Here is a 20620-nt window from a genome sequence, read left to right on the forward strand (position 1 = left end):
AATCGAGCTCCCTCTGCGCCACGCGAACTGCAGTGCCGAATAGACGGGTTTCACACGTACACGGACACTGCACTGCATCTTGACGCTCTGCATCAAGTGGTTGTAAAAGCGCTTTATGGAATGCGCTTCGCGGCACAAAGAAACTCGGAGGGCAGTCTGTCGAGGGACAAGGATTTCAGCGGCTCCCCCCCTTGGCACGTCCGCCCCCCCGGATGGGGTCGCGGCTGCCTACCCGCGCGCTGCCGCCCCCCTGGGAAGTTTGCTTTGGCAACTTGCGCGGGCCCTTCGCCCTCCCCTCTCCCTCCGCGCGCACGCACGCAGACGGGGCCTGAGCCCACTCGGCCCTGCGCCGGCCGCGGGAGGCGGCGCCCTTGGCGCTCAGCCGCTGCCATCCTCCTCCCACCCCCCCCCTCAGAAACCCTAATGGCCTTTACTCAGCCACTACCTCGTTAAATCTCCCCCACCCTCAACAAACGGCGAACTTTTCAACGGTCCCAAGCTGCAGTCCCGGGGGCTGGGGAGGGTCCTGGACAGGTGGGCGGGGCGAGCAGGGCTGGGGCGGGGCGCTGGGCGAGTGGGCGGAGCCCCGAGTGTTCCCGATATCGCCCTGCGCTAGAAGTTCTGGCGCCGGCAAAGCCAGCGAAGGGGGCGGGGCTCGGCCGAGATTCCCTGCTTTGGGGCGCCCCTCGAGTCTCCCAAGCCCCAGGCACTTCGTCCCCGCGCAGCGCCTCGGCCTTGTCACGTTATTCTCCCGCCACCAGTCTGGCCTCGTTCGTGATGTCACACCCACTTTCCCTGGGGTGCCGGCGGCGCCCACCGTTTCCCCTCACGAGTCCCGGGCCCCTTGAACTGAGCAAAGACTTCTTTTCACATCCGCCCTCTTTCTCTGCACCCGGGCGTCGTTCCGGGACAGCAGGGGCGGGGAAGCAGAAGAGAGTTCTGGAAAAAGGGCTCGTCCTGGGATAGAACTGCACCAGCTCCGCGAGAGCAAACACTCTGGGGAAAAGAAACCGTTATCCCTTGAATGTTGCTCTAATAAACTAAAAGGATTTCCTCAGCCTTTTTAGGGTTTGTTTTTAATTTTAAATCGCAGGAGAAAGGTTATCTTCCAACTGTTTTAAAGTCGGGACTGCTTTCCTTTTACCTGAGCGGGTACGTGTTTCTTTTTTCCTTTGCACAAAAAGCAGAGTCTGCAGGCCGACCGTTGAGACTTTCTTTCACAATGGGGGGGAGGCGTGCCCGACGGCCTCAGCCCCCCACGCCCTCCTGCTGCCCGGCGCAGGGTGTCCCGCTCGCTCCGGAGCCCCGAGCGCGCACGCGCTCCTGGGCGCAGGGCGGGAGCCCAGAACTTCCCCGGGGACTTTACGGCAGTGGACAGGCCGATGCCAGAGCGGGAGTGAGCGGCTGCGCCCGGGCCTCCAGGGGCGAGAGGCCCAGTGGGGAGCGCTGCGAGGGCGCTCTTTTCTAGTCCTTCCCTTCGGGTGGGGGGGTGGGGTCGCTGCTCAGTGGGAGCATCCCTTCGGATGAAGTAATGCAGGAGCAACACCCCCACCCCAAAATGTGAGGGCGCGCGCGGCCTAGTGTCTCCTCTGGAATCTGCACTGGTGGGAGCGCTCGCTCCCGGGCGTGACGCCACTGCTGGCTTCCAGAGTTCCAGAGCATGAAAGACGGAGCAGCACCTGCCTGGTCTGCACAAGGCCAGCAGGGCTGCAGGCCGTTCTACGCCCCCGTTTGCTCCAAAAGGCCTCAGTCTGAGGAACCTCAGGCCGTCCACTGCCGACATGATGTGAGGACGTGACCGTCTAGGCCCTTCCTTCTGCTCGGTGGCGTCCCCCGGGGCCGCCTGATGCACGTTCCCTCACCCCCGGTCACACGCGGTCTCTGCTCTCTGCCCCGCGCCCCAGAGGGTGGCTTCGGGGATGCCATGGGGGGGTGCACACGAGTTTCTCCCCAGTTAATTGAGGGAGAAGAAGGGCATTACTGTCACCTTAAAAGAGCGATTGCTGGTTGTCCCACCGCCTCGATAGACATTTGTTCCTCCCTTTCCCTTAGAAGCTGGTCAAAGAGCGATGCCGAGAGGCACGGACAGGGTGAGAGCTGAGAAGTTCATCCGCGAGGAGGTGGTTTACGTTTTCCTGCAAGGGGTTTCTGCACGCCCTGGCCTCCAGCGACACGGCGGTTGCGATTAAAACGGCAAAATAGGCACCCTGACCTGCCCCTCCAAGAGCGTCCAGCAAAGCAGAAAATTCCTGACGTATACATCCGGGACAATATGAAACCGTCCTTTTGATTAAATGTTGCTTGCAGTGAGGAGCAGCCACCAGCACTCCCAGATGTGAAGGCAGAACATCCTCAGTTTCTCAGCAAGGACACCTGCATTCCCAGCTTTTAGATATACACACACCATGTGATTGTGTGTGTGCCAAGAGAAAGAGAACCACATATGCACGTCATCTTTCACCCTTTCACTGTTAATACCTGTCACAATTCTACCTGGTTAATTGTGGTTTGAAAACACACACACACACACACACACTCCCCACCCAGAGCAGAACGCGAGTGGATCCAGTCTAGTCAGGTTACATTTGTAATTCTCCCCTCCTCCCTTTCCAATTTCTTTGATGATTTTTCCCATAAGTGTATAAGCTGCTGGGACTTAGTAGAAGTGAGCCGCTCCTCCTAAATGTGATTCGGACCATATGCTTTCTACATTCATTCCCGCTCCAGGCTTTTCTTCTCTGCACTAACTGCTAACACGTTATAGTCACCTTGAAATTTCCTCTGCTATTTTCCAATTAAAAGCTTAATAGCCCTGGAAACGGAGTTCATGTGGTGAAGTTTACCATAGCCCCTTGTTCTGAAAGGCTTTCTGCTGGGATCCCATTATGTGCTTGAATAAACCCTTTCTGCAAACAGAAATGGGACTTGGGGTTGTCAGGTGTTGGGTTACAATAGACTTTGAGGCAGGGGACATTTTACCAACATAAATACAAACCTGTCCCTATAGGGAGATGTTGTCAAATACTGGGATATGGAAAACATTCCCATCAAATATGAGAAAGGGATTATTGCGCTATATCAAATGAGTATTTAGATCTCAGCCCCCGATGTGCACTGGAGTGAAACGGGGCCCCGGAGCAAATAATGCCAGACTGTTTGAGTGGCAAAGGGATAGGGTGGCTAGGTGACCGAGGAAGGAAAGGGGGTCATCTTGGTAGTGGGAATGCCCTCAAACCTGGTGCAGAGCTCTGATGCTTTCCTTTAAAAAATTCTTTACTCCCAAGGCCCTTATACTCCCCCGGGTTCGCTGACCATTTGGAGAAAATCGGGAGAAATTTGGCTTTGAAAAAAGTCCATGTTCCTCGCGTTCCCAAGCGACCTGGAGATGTCAGTGCGGAAGTTCCCAGATTCAGTGTCATTCTAGGCCCTGTAGGTCTCTCATCACTTGAAGTGACTGGCTGCCAACTCCCCAATTCCTGGCCTCTGGCCCACCAGGCTGTGGGCGACCTCTGCCTCCAGTCCGGAGAACATATGAAGTTCCCTCTCGTTGTAGTGTTTTAGGGCTTGTTTTCCTAGCGAAGGTTGGGAGGAGAGGAGATATTGAAGTGGGGGGGAGGGGGTAAGGGGCAAGACCCAGGTGTCCCTGGCAGCTTTGAGGGGAGCCCTCCCAGGGTTAGCACGCTTGTGCAAGAGTTTCCCGCCCACGCCCCACCAGGGCAGCCTCCAGCGATCCCCAGCTCCCGGACAGGGCTGAAACGGGGGACGCCTAAGGGCTTCAAAGGAAACGCACTCAAGGTTCCCTTTTTAACCCTCCTGCCTCCCAGAATCACCCTTCTAGGCGGAGGGTTGGCTAGTAGAATGCGTGGCTGTACTTTTACTAGAATTCACAGAGAACACAGAAGAGACGTTTTCGGGTTGCCTGCTTGCTTCCAGGACAGTACAGAGAAAAGTGGCCTCCCCGAGGGAACAAGGGCCGTGGTGAAGCCTCAGGGTTGGCCATTGCAGTGAACTCGTCTCCGCTCTCCTCTCGAATTCGATTCGCTCATACCGCCTAGTGATAAGCTCATGTCCGCTCTCAGAAGCTTGGGGACCGACGGCTCCGGGATTGCCATCTCACCCGCTTCGCACAGAGCCATTGAGCTACCCTGTGCCGCTGAATCCACCTGTTTTTTGTCTTTGTGTTTTGATTTGAGGTCCCTGTGTATTGGTGGCAGTAGTCTGCATTAGGTCAAACGGGTACTCGGGTACTCGGAGGAGATTAAAAATATGCAAATAACAGTTTAAACAAAGTTTCATACTATCCAAAGACGCTGGGGGCGGCAGGGACGAAGTGACCCCATCCCTTATCTATAACTAAATCACTGAGTCCGTGGGGGTTTGAACTGCGTGACGCGAGACCTCCGTTTGCTGGTTCAGTGGCTGCTGGGGAGAGGGAAGGTCATGTCCCGTAACTTTCCAGACGCTAACGTGGCTCCTTGGTCCACTCTGAAAGTTAAGATGCAGTACTTAAGCAAATCCTCCACACGAACACTTCCCCGGCCTTTCAGGACAGAGACTTGTTTTTTACTAAAACGTGGGGAAGAGTGTAGAAAAATAAACTCAGCGCCAAAGGAGGAGGACTGTTTTTCCCTTTGAAATAGCCTGCAAAATGGGTTGTCATCTTGGGCCAGCAGGTTTTCAACAACATTCATTTTCTTCTACAGCAGCAAGACAAAATATGTTGCAAAAGGAAATCAAGAAAGAGCCCAAATTTTACAAATCACCGCCCTACTGCCAGTGGTCCTGCGCGGGGCCTGGCTCGCCCCAACTTAAGACCCTCTCGGCTCCTGCCGGGTCCCCAGTGCACCTGCCACGCTCCAGTAGGCTCTGGCTCTAGCCGAGCCGAGTTTCTCGGCAAAGTGTTGGGATAAAAGCGGCCTCAGGCCTGGTGCCGCCAAATCAGCCTGGAGGGAGAAAAGAAGAGCGTTGGGGAACGGCCACTTCACTCGCCTACGGGCACCCCACCCTCACCCCCGCCGGGCCTCCCCATCCCCGCCCCGCGTGCACCGCCGCGTCCCGAAGCGCCGCAGTCCCTCCCGCCGCGGGCAGGGGAAACGCAGAGAACTTGGCGGAGGGGGCCGTGAGCGCCCCCGCGAGAGGAGCCTGGCTGCAGGTGGCAAGGAAGGTGAAGTGCAGGGACTCGAGAGGCACAAGGAAGGAGAAAGGCGTGGAGTAGGGTGGGAAGTGCAAGGAGACCCGGACCTCGGGGGGTGGGGGTGACGTGAGGGAGGGAGGAGTGGGGGGAGGGCGGTGGAGGAGGCGCTGGGCCTGGCCAGCGCGCGCGGGAGCTGCAGACGAGCACGCTCAGACCCTAACCCGAGCTGTCGCCGGCTCCTCGCAGCCGCTGCAGCGCCTTGGCGAGGGAGGACGTGCCGGCCAAAGCAGCGGCTGGCGGAGACGTGACCAGCGTGGGATTGGCGGAGCACCAGCGGGAGACTGAGGCTGCGAGCGCCGCAAAGACGGGTGCCGCATCTCTGGCCAGCCCGGAGCGCACGCGGCCGCCGGAGCTGCGGGACCAAGGACCGCGCCGTCCGGAGGCCGCCCCTGAGCGCGCCTCCCAGCCCCGCCGTCCAGCGCCCCCTGGCCCGCTCCCGCCGCCAGCCCGCCAGCTCTTCCGGGAGCTCGGGGCATGAACGGCTACGGTTCCCCCTACCTGTACATGGGCGGCCCGGTGTCGCAGCCGCCGCGGGCGCCCTTGCAGCGCACGCCCAAGTGCGCGCGCTGCCGCAACCACGGGGTGCTGTCCTGGCTCAAGGGTCACAAGCGCTACTGCCGCTTCAAGGACTGCACCTGCGAGAAGTGCATCCTCATCATCGAGCGGCAGAGGGTCATGGCGGCGCAGGTGGCGCTGCGCCGGCAGCAAGCTAACGAGAGCCTCGAGAGCCTCATTCCCGACTCGCTGCGTGCTCTGCCCGGCCCCCCGCCGCCGGGGGACGCCGCCGCCGCCGCCCCGCAGCCGCCGCCGACCTCGCAGCCGTCTCAGCCGCCGCCGCAGCGTCCCGCCGCCGAGTTGGCTGCGGCCGCCGCGCTGCGCTGGGCCACCGAGCCGCAGCCCGGGGCGCTGCAGGCGCAGCTCGCCAAGCCAGGTAAGAGCTTCCGCGGGGCGGGCGCCAGGCCAGGCGCGTGGGCGCAAAAACTTCGGAGCTCTTGCTGCGGCTCTGCCTGGGAGGCCTGGAGGCAAGGTTTCGGAAGTTGGCCTGGCCGGGCCTTCCTCCACAATCCCCGGCAAGCCGGTTCTTTCCGGGCAGAAGCCGGCCATCAGTCTGGATACCGGGCAGGTAGAAGCCAGGCGCCCGTGGGAAAGGCGCCACGGGCGCGCCAAATGGCTGGACTGTGTCTCCGGATCCCAAGTGCCTTCCCCAGGTTAAACGGGGACTTATTCGTTTCAGCGGTAAAGAGATCGAGATGAGATCGAGATGGCACCAAATTAAAATCCGAGCGGGCACACACAGCCTCCGCGCGGCAGGGCTTTTCTGGCGGCGGGCTTAGAGGGCCTTGCATTTGGAGGTTGGGACGGGTAGTTCCAGGAAAAGCGCCAGGGCCCAAGGCTTGTCTGACTTTGACCTGGGCGTGCTTCTCGGCCCCGGCCCGGCCCGGGGTTAACTAGAGCGACCCCGAAGCCTTTCTAGTAGCACTCTGTGGTCTCCACTCTCTTGCAATTCGCTGAAAGAAGCCCCATTTAGAAGCAGTAGTAAAAAAAAGGCCAGAAAGGTGCCTAAACTGATAGCGAGGACCCAGAATCTGGCGCGCCCAGAGTCAATTCCTTTTGCAGAACCGCTCAGGTCTTTGACCACTGTTCCTTAGGCCGCCCTCAGCTGTGTTTGTGGTTTAAAGAAATAAAAACAAAACAATCTACAGCGCGGAAGCCCTTTCCCCCGTTCGAGGCGGGGAAATCTGCTAAACTGCCAATTTGGAGCCAACGATCTCGGACTCCTCTTCCTTCTCCTTCCCTCTCGTCCTTTGCTGTGCTTTAGAGAGAATTTACCCTGAGCCCTAGGGTAGACAGATTCCCCCCCCTCCCCCCAAGCCTCTATCTCCTTCCCCACTCCAGGCCTCCGGAGCCTGCGGCGCTGGCAGTTGAGTCTCTTTCCTCATGAGGAATCTCTAGCTTGCCATCCTGCCCAGCCCAAGTGTTCCTTTGATTTTAGGATCTTGGAATTCAATGGACTTGTGGATGGTGTTTCTCCTTCACTTGGGCGGATGTACAAAGGCAAAGAGGCAGTCTCTCCGGAAGGGGATTAGAGGATATGCTGGAATTCACAGAGAGAAGGCCTGGAAGGCCCAGAGCTCTATGTAGGTGGAACTGTGGTAGAACTTCTGCCTCCCCCTCCCCCCAAAAAAGACAGCACCTCTGGCTTCTGGAGAGAGGCTTCCAGGAGCACTGGGCTGCTGTGTGGAGCTGGGGGAAATGCAGACTTACTGGTTTGGGGGTGGGTTGATAGGCAGCCTGGCAGGCATAGATGTGCTGCCCTCTTGCTCAGTTATGCTCTCCAGGCCTGAAGCTTTGAGAACATCTTATGAGAAGAGCACAGCTGGGTATTTTAAGGACAGAAGAGAGGTTGCTGAGCATGGATTTTGTGGCAATTTAATCCAAGGTAGGATGCAAGCATTTCTCTGAGTAATGCTCCTCCCCACCCCCACAGTTCTCTTTTGTCAGTTAGTTTATAGATATGCCACAGAGGAATGGAGGGTATCGTGTTTTGTTTTTCTCCTTTAGGTTAGAACAAGTAAGTAGAAAAGTGTCTCAGTTCTGGAAGTTGATCCATGCCAGTAACTTCCCAACCTTTCTGTTTCCAGTTTCCCTGTCTCCATTTCCCCCAGCACCAGGGCAGGAGGCTGAGTTCATGTCAGTGGTAGCATTTTGCAGTGGCCGCTTGCCCAGCGGCACCCCTGTAATAGGGGCATTGGGTTCTGGGGTCCTTGTCCAAGAAGCCTTTCCCATCCTTTGCTCTTCAAACCATTCAGGGATAGGCAAGTTGGTGGTTTCTGAAGAGTCACAAAACCAAACACAACCCTGGGAGGTGGGTGGTGAGGGCAGGAAGAAAAGCCAGAGAGCAGCTGCAGCATCAGAAGGATACATAGTTTGGGAGAATGAAAGAGGGAGACTGATTTCAACTGGACAAACCAGGCCTGGTGCTCTCTCTTTTCCTCCCACCTAGTATTCAAGGATAGCCTGAGCCCTCCAAACTGAAAACAAGTGATTGAAAAGGAGAATAGGATTTATCAGAAGGAGAGGTCAGAGTGATGTCTTTAGGAGACTGAGCCATCAGGGACCAAGGCTCCGTTCCCACCTGGCCATGCTGCATACCTTGCACATTCATTTATATAAGTTTTGTTTTTCTTCTTTAAATTGCTTTGACCCCATAATTCCATTCTTATAAAAAGGCAGCCTATCATCAATCCAATGAGGGGGGCAAGAAAATAACAGATAATTGTTTTCCACTAGGAAGGCAAGCACACAAGCAGATCATTTCTGTACAATGCTTTGTAAGAAAGCCCATTTGGAGTTTAAGTTAGAGAAAACTTTGTGGATGAGACTAGCTGGTGCTGTCTGTATTAGGCCTTTTTTTGCAGTTGTTGTTATAATGTATTTGTATGTAACACACCACGGATATTTAGAAGTATATCAGATACTCCTGGACAAGCAGCTCCTCGCAGGTAGAGAACTGAGTGAAGCTCTGTTCTAGTGGTAGGTCCTCATGTACAGTAAGTTCACAGGCCATGAGGAATCTCTGAACATCTGCTGGCAAATCGTGGAGCTCTGTTTCTTTCTGATCTCTGTGTCCAAAACGTGGGTTGTTCTTTTGCAAAGGGCCTCGTTAGTACATAGCTGTAGAGACATATGCTTTTTTTGTTGGATACAAATGCAGGTGCACAAGTCTTTTTCCCTCATCAGAAATTCTTGAGAAAAAAGTACAGGCCCTAAAGAAGGGTATGTTTGCTGGGCACCACTGGAGGAAAAAACACCCAGTTCAGGGAGCGACACATTAACACCAAAACTTGGTTGTGTAACTGGGCGAAATCTCTTCAGTTTCTTTAAAGGAACAGAGGTTATTTTATCTAACGGTGTAGTGTGTTGAACATCCCTTTCAACGTGGTGGTGGTTTTAAGGAGAATATTCATATTCTAATGGTTATTACTTCTAGCTATGGATTGAAGCATTTTTTTCTTTTGGGGTGTAGATTTCCCATGCTTCTTGATTATCATCTATGACTGGCCTGGAATTATTAGATCGTGATTCACTTATTCTCCTAAATTCCCTCTTCATCCTCCTCACACCCCTTCCCCCCCCCCCCCATGAAAATGTGGGAAGCTGAACATGTTTCAGCTCTTAGTGTATCTGAGTCAGCACCGTCAACCCGCCAAGCCAGCCTTTCAGGACCTGGGCTTGAGAGCTGAGGAAAGTTAAGGGTCACGACCAAGGTGAGAAGCTAAAGTTACATTCCTGAGTTCTCGCTCCCTTCTCCCACCCCCAACTTTTCCTCCAGGAGGTGGGGGTGCTGTGAGGGGACCGATCTGTGGCTATAGATACTTCTAGGCTCTACATGTGCCCATCAAAATAAACATGTACACAAGTTCTTTTAAAGTGTCCTTAAGGGTAAAAGAAATTGAAAACATCCTATTTGGTTAGGAATAGGAAAGCAGGGTCAAATAGGAGAGTAGAATCTCCTTTCCTGTTTATTTCTCCTGAAAAGGAGAGAACAAGAGAACTATAGGGAGAGAAGTTAGGAGATTTGGGAAAAGTGCCTTTGTTTTATCTTGTCTCCTGCCCGGCACCTCCTAGCATCTTTATGCGTGCTCTGGGCCTTTCGGCTCCTGTTTGACTGAGTCCTGTCCAGTCTGCTTCCTTATTTGTATTTTTAACTTAAAGAGAGAGGTATCTGCAGATATACTGAGTGTTACGGGATCACCGGTGCAGGCCGGGATGGGAGACCCTCTGTGACTATAGGCTAGAAGCAGACAAAAAGTAGGGAAGACTTCAGTCATTCCTGAAGTGAACCTCTGATTTAAAAACGGGGTCTGGTTTTAAGATGACTTCATTTGGGGCGAGGGGCCTGACTCAGAGTTGCACTTTAAAACACAAAACGGCCTAAATGAAAAGGGATAAGCGGTACCAGACTACTGGTCTCTTTCAAACCTTGCCCAGGGCTGGCTTTTGGGAGTGGGACCCCAGGACGCTCACAGCTCCCGGCCTCTCCCGCGGGCGCCGGGCGATCTGCGCGCCAGGCTCCTGGGCCCCCGCGGCCGAGCGCCGGGCGGTGTGCGGGGCAGCGGGCCCGGCCCCCGGTGGCCCGCGGCGCAGGGGCTGTCCTCTCCCCGAGCGGCGCTCCGGGAACCGGGGACAGGCGCTGGCGGCGGCGCGCGGCTCCCCTGCGGCTGCACGGGCCGCTGTCCCCTTGCCCCGAGCCGCTCCCGGGACGCCCCTGCTCGCCGCACGCCGCCGCGGCCCGGGCTGCCTCCCCGCTCCCTGCCGGCGACCCGGGACGCGGCCGGGAGCGAGACGCCGGCGCCCGCCCCGGGCCGGCCTCCCGAGCCTCGGTGGGTTGTCAAATTTAACAAAAAACATGCAAATACACGCAAAAAAAAACCACCCCAGGATGCCAAATATTGCATGGGGCATACTTATACGAAAAAATTCGTTGTTTATCCGAAGTTCATATTTAACTGGGCATCCTGCTATTTCCGCTGCCAACCCTAGGCCGAGGCGGTCCCCATCGAGCCCCAATCGCCTTGCAAGGCGCCCTGGGCGTGGGGGGCACTGGTGCGCGTCTCCCCGCCGCTTTCTCTCCGTGGAGCCCGAGCTGCCCCGGGCAGGCATCGGAGAGGCGCTGGTGACCATGTTGTGGGTCTGAGGACAGGGATGAAAGCAAAAACGAGAGCGTTTTCGGCGTCTAGGAACCAGAGTTCCACTCGCGGGGAAAAATCTCTCCCCACAGCACACTCCTCCGGGTTATAAATCTGGCGGATAGCCATGCTCTCGACTTACACAACCAACTTTTCTTTTTCCCTGATGGATGAACTCCCGGGTTTAAAAGATTACAGTAATCACAGGAGGACAGTGTAAATCGAATCCGATAGCAATAACTTTCGGGGAAGGTCAGGCTCAAGTGAAATGTTACCAAGCAACAGGCATTTTGTTTGCAAAATACAATCAAAGAACATTGATGAGAAATTCTTTGCTGCAGCCAGTCAGCACTTTCCGTTAACAGCTTTACAGAGGCAAAGGGAGTAAATCTTCATAAATCAGCGTCCCGGGAGGACTTGGAGCCCCTTTCTGGAAATGTTGCAGTTCTTTCTGACAGAGAGGAGGACAGAGCTCAGTAAAAATCTGTTTGCTTGCCTGCCTCCCCTTTCCCTCTTCTCACCTCTTCCTTTCTTCCTTGCATTCCGTTTTAACCTGTTGTGACCCCTCAGCCATCAGCCACTCAGGTCCCTGGACCCCTATGTCTAGTGCAGAGTGGGCCTTGAACGGGGTATGCATGGGCACTCATGGCAGAGGTTGAGGCCTGAGTGGTAGGACAGCTGGTCATCACAGCTCCATCCACTTGGGATTCTGTCATGTCACTCCCGAGTCCATATGGCTTTAGTGAGCCACCCCTTGTCTGAGCATTGCAGACTGCTGCTCTCTGAAGAAGCTAAGGGAAACTAAAACATAACTAGGTGGGGTTTCTCTTTTTGCATTTTATCGTAAGTTAAACAACTATAAAAAATAAGCACAATCAACTACTGAATAACAATATTACAGAAAACATTCAGAACATGAGTTCTTTACTGAATCTCTAATCTCTGTTGATTCTAAAGACTAAGCAGACATAAATTTGCAAAGCTGGGATCTGTGTTCTGCTCCCCCCCCATGACTATTTTAGTTCAGTATGAATATCTGTTGCACCCACAGTCTTTATATGAGAATGTTTAGAATAAAATTCCCTCCCGCGAACACACCATGGTCTGTCCAGCTCCTGGCCTTTGAGTTACATGTTGTGTTTCAATGTAAAATTTGACCAACTGCACAGATAACTTGGACATTTTGCAAAAGATTAGTTAGTATGCCGTAAGCCTCTCAGTGGCCAAGAGGCAATGCTTTAATTTTCTCTATGTCATCTTACCTAACATGATGCCTGGGCACATCGTGAGGGCTTGAAGGATATTTCTTAAATAGATGGATGAATGAGTAGCCAGCTGCAATTTTGTAAGTACCAAATAAACATGTAGATTAGATTTATAGGTAATTTCCCTCCTGCTTCTTGAAAAGTGCTCCTTTGTAACTCAAGAAAGAGGTCCAAACTAAATTTTTGCAGGACGTAGGAAGTGCACAGTTGCAAGCCAAACTTCCTTAAGTTCAGCCCTTTCTATACCAGTGTCCCCCAAAATATTGGGCCCCAGGAACCATCTTGATACCTCCATACATTATTAAACCAGTGTTGTTAACAACTTTTTAAAAGCAAAGCATGATTATTTATTTTTGCTTTTCACAAGTTTTCTTCTCCCTCAGGAGGAAAAGGAAAGATTTTAGACCGACATTCCTGCCCTGCTCTACTTTAGGTTTTTAACCATTCAGTTTTTATGATTCAGCACTTCTAGTGGGAGGTAAAGATAAGAGAAATGGTGAAAAGCACGTCTCCTGTTAGAATTCTGACTGGGCAATGGATGCCCCGTCTTGCTGGGGCTCCCTCCCTGCTGTTGCTGTAGGATTTGTGTGCTTTGAAAACGACCCATCAGGGAACAGTTATTCAGAGGTGTGTCCCCAAGGCTCGAGTGAACAGATGAGGACATGACAATCCATGTTTCAAAAGGTGTGACATGATTTCAAAATTAAAGAAAAAAGTCCCGTGACTTTTGCACTAGGAAACATTACTCTCTATGCTAATGTTTTTGTGTTTTAATTCTGGATGTAAGATATGTTTTGGTTTTGATCATTGGATAGAATGGATAAAACCCACCACATTTAAGTCAGAAAGATTTTCCATTTTACATGTCTTGAGCAGAATGTTTGTTTCACGTATGTGGTAGTCTTTTTAAATATCTGAAATGAATACCTGCAATTTTTAATTTAACTGCATTTTCATATGAAAAAATTCTCTAAAGAAAGTTAGATTTTGCAAACTATAATTTTAGATTGGAAGTCACTTTTGTGTGTGTTCATTTTCTCTCCTTAGTTAAAATCTTGTAGCTATCTTATGGCATATACATATTTTGAAGTTGGTAGTATTATTACTCATAGAAAAATATTCCATCTTAATTGAGTATCTACTCCTTTTACCCAGCAAAGAGTTTATTTCATGAGTGGCTCTGAGTGTTTCTACATCATGAAAAATATGAAATTGAAGAGTGAACATTTAGTAAGATTTTCAAAATATCCAGGTGATAAGCATTAGAAACAGCAGATCGTATCACTTTCAAAGGTGGTTTGTAATATCAGATGAAATTGATTTCTTTCTACTTTTTATCTAGTAGTTTTTGCTTTCTGCACCCGTATATTAGGGGTAAAAATATTATCAGTTGAAATATACTCTTACTTATATGTTCAAGGAATTAGGGTGTCAGTTTCAAGAAGAAAGAGGGTAAAGTGTTGGGTGAGTATTTCCTTTTTCATTTTGTTAGTTGGCAGTTTCACATTTCTATATCTAGAAAGGCCTTTGTATTTTAAACCAACACGAACAATTTATAAAGTTCATTTAGGAAAAAATTTAGAGATGTAAAGAAACATCTGTTATTAAATTACGCTTTATCACTGGGCTCAGAACTCACCCTCTATAATTACTTGTGAAAGTCTGTATTTATAGTAGAATAATTTACAGTACATCTAGTTTGGGTACAACATTACAACCAATACTAGACACAAAACTCCAGGGACTATATATTCTGCCCTTCAGAAATTGCTGTTGGCCAAGAAGTTTTCTTGGTCAAGGTGAGAGGCTAGTCCTCCCTTCCCAGTTTTGAAACCCAATAGCCTTGGGTGTGGATTGGGGTTCTGCTCACCCAACCCCCCCTTAGCAAGACTTTATGTGCCGCTCAGGTGTATGACACTATAGGTGTGTCTCACTCATTGCTTCTTTCGACGTCTTCTATCTTCCCTTTGAGCTCAGTGTAAACAGTGCTGAACTCTGATGTTCTGAATTTGTAGATTTGATTCCTGTGACATCTTGCTAGCTTTTCTCACTTTTTGACATGATCTGGACTTCCATTGGGAGAGGCTTATCAGCCCAGAACCTATGGAGAGAGTCTGGATGAATCAGCACCATCCACCCCCTGCTCCCTGAGAAGTACCCAGAAGCGCATGCTGCACTGTTCATGTCACAGTAGCAGGGGCAAGGGGTAGCACAAGGAAATAAGAGACAGGCTTTTGCAGTCTGGGGTTCACAATTGACGAACAAGTGCACATCCATGTAAGATTCCACTGTGGCCTGTTGTGCAAAACAGGAAAATTGGTTCAAAAGTGGAATTTCGTGTTGTCAGATTTATAATCCTGCCATCCTAAATCCAGTTGATTGGGACAGTGTGTCCTTTACCATCTTGAAAAAAAATACTACATTGTCGTCATGGTAGATATGTCAGATTAGCCAGAATATCGTTCCCTAGTTCCCCTGCGACTGAACTTCTCTCTGAATCACTTTCCTCTGGAGCCTGTAGCGTTCTGTGGATGAGTGAATTTGGTTGATAGACCTCAAAACATTTTCCTCAAATGTGAAACTCATCCAGGGTGGGGAAACGTTTGCCTTTTAAAATAGGATGCTGTTTTTAGGTTCACATGTCTCTTTTAAAAATAGCTAAGTTTTGAGCTTTTTAGCTGTACTTATGTACCTTTTATTTCCTTAGAAGAACCAGTTGTTTCTCCTGCTTAAGGAAATCTCACCATCTCCTGTGTTACTGTGTGTCATATTTCTCTTTTCTTTTTATTGTGGTAAAACATACATAACATAAAATTGACTATTTTAACCATTTTTAGGGGTACAGTGTGGTGGCATTAAGTACATTCACGATGTTGTGCAACCATCACCACTGTCCATTTCCAGAACTTTTTCATCACCCCAGACTGGAACCCTGTACCCATTAAACAGTAAGGCCCCGTTCCTGCTTCCTCAGCCCCCCATTCTACTTTCTGACTCTGAATTTTTCTGTTCTAGGCACTTCATATAAGTGGAATCATAGAGTATTTGTCCTTTTGTGACTGGCTTATTTCACTTAGTGTGTTTTCAAGGTGCATCCATATTGTAGCATGTGTCAGAATTTTATTCCTTTTTGAGGCTGAACAATAAATATCGCATTGTATGTACAGACCCCATTTCGTCTGTCCGTTTATTCACTGGCGGACACTTGGGTTGCTTCCCCCTTTTGGCTATAGTGGACAATGCTACTATGAACATTCATGTACAATGTGTGTTATATTTGATGCTTAGCAAATTCTGCCTGCCTGGGTTTGCTTTTCCCCCTGCACATGCGTCTTATCTCACCAATTCACTAAGAAGTTCCACAAGTTAGGGGCAGGTCTTATACTTCCTGGTATTTTTCTGCCTTTTTTTCTCTTTCCCTCTGTATCTTGCATATCATAAGGATACAAATACTCGATACTGATAATAATAGATAATGAAAGCCAAAATTAAATAAGACTGTTTAGAGATGCATAGTATTTAAAACATTATTTTATGTCCATATTTACCTGGGGAGAGTATTTGACTTGTTTTCCCAAGCTCTGTTGAGCAGAGGCCAGAATCCAGCTGTGTGTTCAGTTCACTGCCAAGCTAATACACTGTCACTGTCCACTCCTTTTCAAGTGTTTAATAATAGAGTAACAGCCAAGACATATGCATGGGGTCACAAGTCAGAAAAATTTAGATAGGTCTACCTGATTAGAATGCGAATCTGTAGAAACCTTTTTGTTGCTGTTTTTCTCTTTGGGAGTAAGGACAAGTACCACATTAACTCAAGAGATGAAAGCTGGGTCCCCTGTCCTAGAAAGTTGCAGGAGAGAATATGTCAAATTTCTTTTGCAAAACAGGTCTTTTGCGCATCTCAGAGCTGTTAAAGAAAGCAAAGATGGCTTGATATGAGTGGGCCGCAAACGATCCCCACGTGGAAACCTTGTATTTTGCATTGGAAAAAGAAGCAGTTTACTTAAAATGGAAATTTGAGATAAGTGTGAATTCGTATCAGATTTATGATTGAAACTTGCACTGATATAGTTTAAGAATATTTTTCAGAGTATTTATTTACACTTGGCACATATTTATTGCTTCATGAAGAACCAAAGTTTTGTTTTTCAATCATAGTTGAGATATATCCCATATTAGAAAAATGTTCATAAATGGGCCGTTGTTTCAGGCTTTTAAAATCAACAACAACAAATGGGAGGAGATGGATTTTTAGAAGCTGCTTTGATGAAATTTCAGCGGCTGGCTATCTACACATAATCAGGTGTGCCCACAGAGAAGGAGACAATGAGGCGATTCAGGCAGGGCCGCTGAAAACACAGGCCAACAGGTTGTTTACAACTGGACCACTGGGTCATGAATAATTTTCATCTTTAGATCAGTTACATTGGCTTTGAGTAGACACAGATAGTACTTGTTTTAGAAAGGATAAAAATCCGATTGCATATAGCTTGTTAATAAAGAATATGTTCCTTTATTATAAAGGTCTTTTAGAGCTTACTTCTGCAAGCAAAACAGTCTTATCTACTGGTTTCTGCCTGCTTTAGCACCGTAATACCCCTTTGGAGATAATGTCTTAGGTCAAAATGTTAAATTTGCAACTGGTTTACTTCATGGCAAATCTCTGCTTTATTTGGGAAGCTTTTTTTTTCTCTCAATGTAATTCAAGAAGGTATCCTTAAGTCCTTTCCCTGAACTTTACTAATAAAACTGTTCATGAAAACACACCCACCTCTTGCACCCCGCTGTCCTGGAGTTCCGGACGCATTGTTTCATGGATGGGTCACGCTCCCTGTGCACTTTTTCAAAGGCCCTCTCCAGCCATTTCCTTCTTTCTCTCCTGCAGCCTGTCCAGAACTCAGAGCTGGTTTTGCTTGGCCTCTCGTGCAAGTTACAGGCAACCCACAGTCAGTCCCTCAAGTGGCTTTTTAAGACAGATTTCAACCACTAGAGGCTTCTTTCTTGCACTCTGGCAATTATATTGACTAGTTCTTGTACATGGTAACCTGATGACACATACTGAGTACTAGTTCACAAGACATATTAAACACAAAATCAGCCTGTGAGAAAGTGGATTTAGAATATTAGAATCCCCTGTGGGCCTATGTGTAATGCATCAGCCGATGATGTCCTTAGATTACAGCCGCTGCCTCGTTTGGAGAAGAGGAGCCGAAAGACAAGCCTGAGCTCATTTCCCTATCCTTCCCTGGGCCTGTTTATCCGCAGCCCCACAGAGGGTTCCTATTTAGAAATTGTCACTGCCACACAGTCACATCTTGTATGGTTAGAGGTATCACGTCGCTGTTCTGTGTTGAAGGCAAGTTTCCTTGCACACATCCTTCTGAGAAATCACTCTGATTTCCAGATCTTTTTCTTTTCTTTTCTTTTTTTAGAGGAAGATTAGCTCTGAGCTAACATCTGCTGCCAATCCTCCTCTTTTTGCTGAGGAAGACTGGCCCTGAGCTAGCATCTGTGCCCATCTTCCTCTACTTTATATGTGGGATGCCTGCCCCAGCATGGCTTGCCAAGCGGTGCTGTGTCAGCACCGAACAGGTGAACCCTGGGCTGCCGAAGCAGAATGTGCATGCGCACTCAACCGCTGGGCAACCAGGCTGACCCCTAGATCTTTATTTACAGGGTCTTTTTCTTTGCCATTTGCCAGTGACATAATTTGGATTTTTTTTTTCTTAAGGCTTGCACTATGTTATAACCCACTGAGATGCATTTCTCCTTCCAAGAAGCCTGTGTGGGGCTCTCCTGAGCACATCTGTTCCCTTTTATGCACACCAGGAAAGGATTAACCCAGCTGTTCTCTGCTTTCCAGATTTGACTGAGGAGCGACTTGGGGACGGCAGCTCCGCAGACAACACAGAGACCTTCAGCGACAAAGACACCGACCAGAGGAGCTCCCCAGATGTGGTGAAAAGTAAGGGCTGCTTCACCCCGGAGAGCCCCGAGGTCGTGTCTGTGGATGAAGGCGGGTATGCGGTGCAGAAGAACGGAGGCACCTCCGAGAGCCGCCCCGACAGTCCCAAGTACCACGGGGAACAGAATCACCTCCTGATCGAGGGCCCCTCGGGGACCGTTTCTCTGCCCTTCAGCTTGAAAGCCAACAGACCGCCCCTGGAAGTGTTAAAAAAAATCTTCCCCAACCAGAAGCCCACGGTGCTGGAGCTCATCCTGAAGGGCTGTGGGGGCGACCTGGTGAGCGCCGTGGAGGTCCTCCTCTCCAGCCGCTCCTCGGCCTCGGCCGCCGACCGAACTTCGGCAGAGCCCGAGAGCCTCGTGTTGCCCTCCAACGGGCACATCTTTGAACACACCTTGAGCTCCTACCCCATCTCCTCTTCCAAATGGTCCGTGGGATCGGCCTTCAGGGTCCCAGACACGTTGAGGTTTTCCGCAGACTCTAGTAACGTTGTCCCCAACCCCTTGGCCGTGCCCCTGCAGCATCCTTTCCCCCAGCCGCCCCGGTACCCTCTGATGCTGAGGAATACCTTGGCGAGAAACCAGTCGAGCCCCTTCCTGCCCAATGATGTCACCCTGTGGAACACCATGACGCTGCAGCAGCAGTACCAGCTGAGGTCCCAGTACGTCAGCCCTTTCCCCGGGAGCTCACCCAGCGTCTTCAGAAGCTCGCCTGTCCTTCCCACGCGCGCCCCCGAAGACCCTCGGATCTCCATCCCTGACGATGGGTGTCCGATTGTGTCAAAGCAGTCTCTTTACACCGAGGATGACTATGACGAGAGGTCCGACTCCTCAGACTCTAGAATACTCAACACATCATCTTAAAGTGGTACCGGGTGGCTGGTGACCAGGTGACATTTTCTGTGCATTTGAACTCTGACCCCCTGCCCTCCCCAGGAGAAACCTCGTCCTGTGTATACCCTTTCCTTCTGTTTGACAAAGTGACTGTGCTTGATTCTATACCTTAGCAATAAAAACATAACTTATTTAATTTCTTGCACTTCACTGGAAAATGCCAAATAGCTCTGCTCTGTGGCTTTAGTGCTGAATGTTTATTGTAAAAGAGAGTCTAATGCTAAGAATAGTCTTGGGAAAGCTGGGTCCACGGAAGATTTATTTGGGGATGGAAAGCTGAAGGTCAGCCTTGCTCCTAAACTCAACCTGGAATGTTCAATAAAATTGTATACTTGAATGCAGTTTTGTAAAAAAGGATTCCTCAGGATATTTGAAACCTAAAGGAAGTGGTTTGGTTGCAAATGGACCAGAAACAGGGACATTATATTCTTAGGCTAAAAACCTTGCATTTAAAAGAGAGACTGCACTTAAGAATAGAGTGAACTGCTCACATGCTTATTTAAGCTTGGACAGTTTTCAGAGACAAACTCCATTAAGAATTATTCTTTTCACATGACCGAATCGAAACATGTGTAATGTCAATGTAAAACCAATCACAGCTGTGAACTGCATGAAGTGTATTGTGAAATGAACACAAGATTAAGCTTTGTCAGGTTAATGTAGCATGCTAAGGACTCTAGAAAAAATAAACTAAGGAGATGATCTTGGTTTATGTCATTTCTACTTGTGGATAGAGGATCTCTAAAAATAGAAAGTTGACATAAAAGCTACTTAGTAGTGCACGGGCCCAGGAATCGAGGTCTGAGTTAAATGAGACATTCATTGGGAAATGTGAGTGGGAAAGTTCTGGGGCTGCATTCAGAAGGAGAATTTATTGTTCAAGAATAGAGTTAACTCAATCCCTCCATCCGTTCCTTCATTTCTTCATCAGATACTTACTGAATGCCTCCTGTGTATAAGAGAATGCCATTTGTGTATTACTGTCCAAGTTACTGGCCTGTGAGCCCAAGATAAGCAGTGAGTGGACTGGAGAATCCCATCAAAGACAAAGTAAACAGGAAACACTTACAGCGAGGGGAGGAAGTAACGTGGTACCTGACACAGAGAAAGCACTCAGTCAATGAGAGCTGTCACTCCTGTTATTAAGTTGAGTAGCTGTGGTTCAGGATGTGGAAGTGAATTCCCGCATTCTCACTTGGAGAAGATGCCTTTGCAGTTTGAGGGATGACCACACCAAAACCTTGAAAACCAGGGCTTTTCCCCTTCATTTTAGAAGCGTTTTTGGAGGTGCTGTATATGGCAAACTGGTGGCTCAGATATTTTTAAAAGTGCGTTTTCAAACTATAATCAATGGCGCCCACACCAACCACTTCTTACTGTTTCCGTTCTTCAAAGTGTTTGAAAGGAAAGATGACTGCTGAGTCAGACTGCTTAGGTCGGAATGTGGGAGGGACAGTAAATAAGCAAATAAATAAAAGCCTCTGCATGACAAGGATGCAGGGCAAGGACGAGTCTTGAAAGGCCCTTCTGTCTGGGAGGGAGAAGGGCTGATCATCTTGGCCTGAGATGCTCCTTCAGCTGGGGACAGGCGCTGACATCAGTTGCCGCCCCCA

The 20620-nt window shown here is 49.8% G+C and overlaps 1 protein-coding gene across 1 annotated transcript; it reads left to right on the forward strand.

Annotated features, from left to right (window-relative positions):
* The first annotated feature begins 5668 nt into the window (after nucleotides 1-5668).
* Nucleotides 5669-19107, forward strand: DMRT3 (doublesex and mab-3 related transcription factor 3). The gene is made up of 2 exons (XM_046665066.1): nucleotides 5669-6125; nucleotides 18013-19107. Exons 1-2 carry the CDS (start codon nucleotides 5669-5671, stop codon nucleotides 18975-18977), a joined length of 1422 nt encoding a protein of 473 aa, XP_046521022.1. The 3' UTR covers nucleotides 18978-19107.
* Nucleotides 19108-20620: the final 1513 nt, after the last annotated feature.

The sequence above is a fragment of the Equus quagga genome, chromosome 6 (assembly GCF_021613505.1).
Source record: "Equus quagga isolate Etosha38 chromosome 6, UCLA_HA_Equagga_1.0, whole genome shotgun sequence".
In the NCBI taxonomy this organism is placed as follows: domain Eukaryota; kingdom Metazoa; phylum Chordata; class Mammalia; order Perissodactyla; family Equidae; genus Equus; species Equus quagga.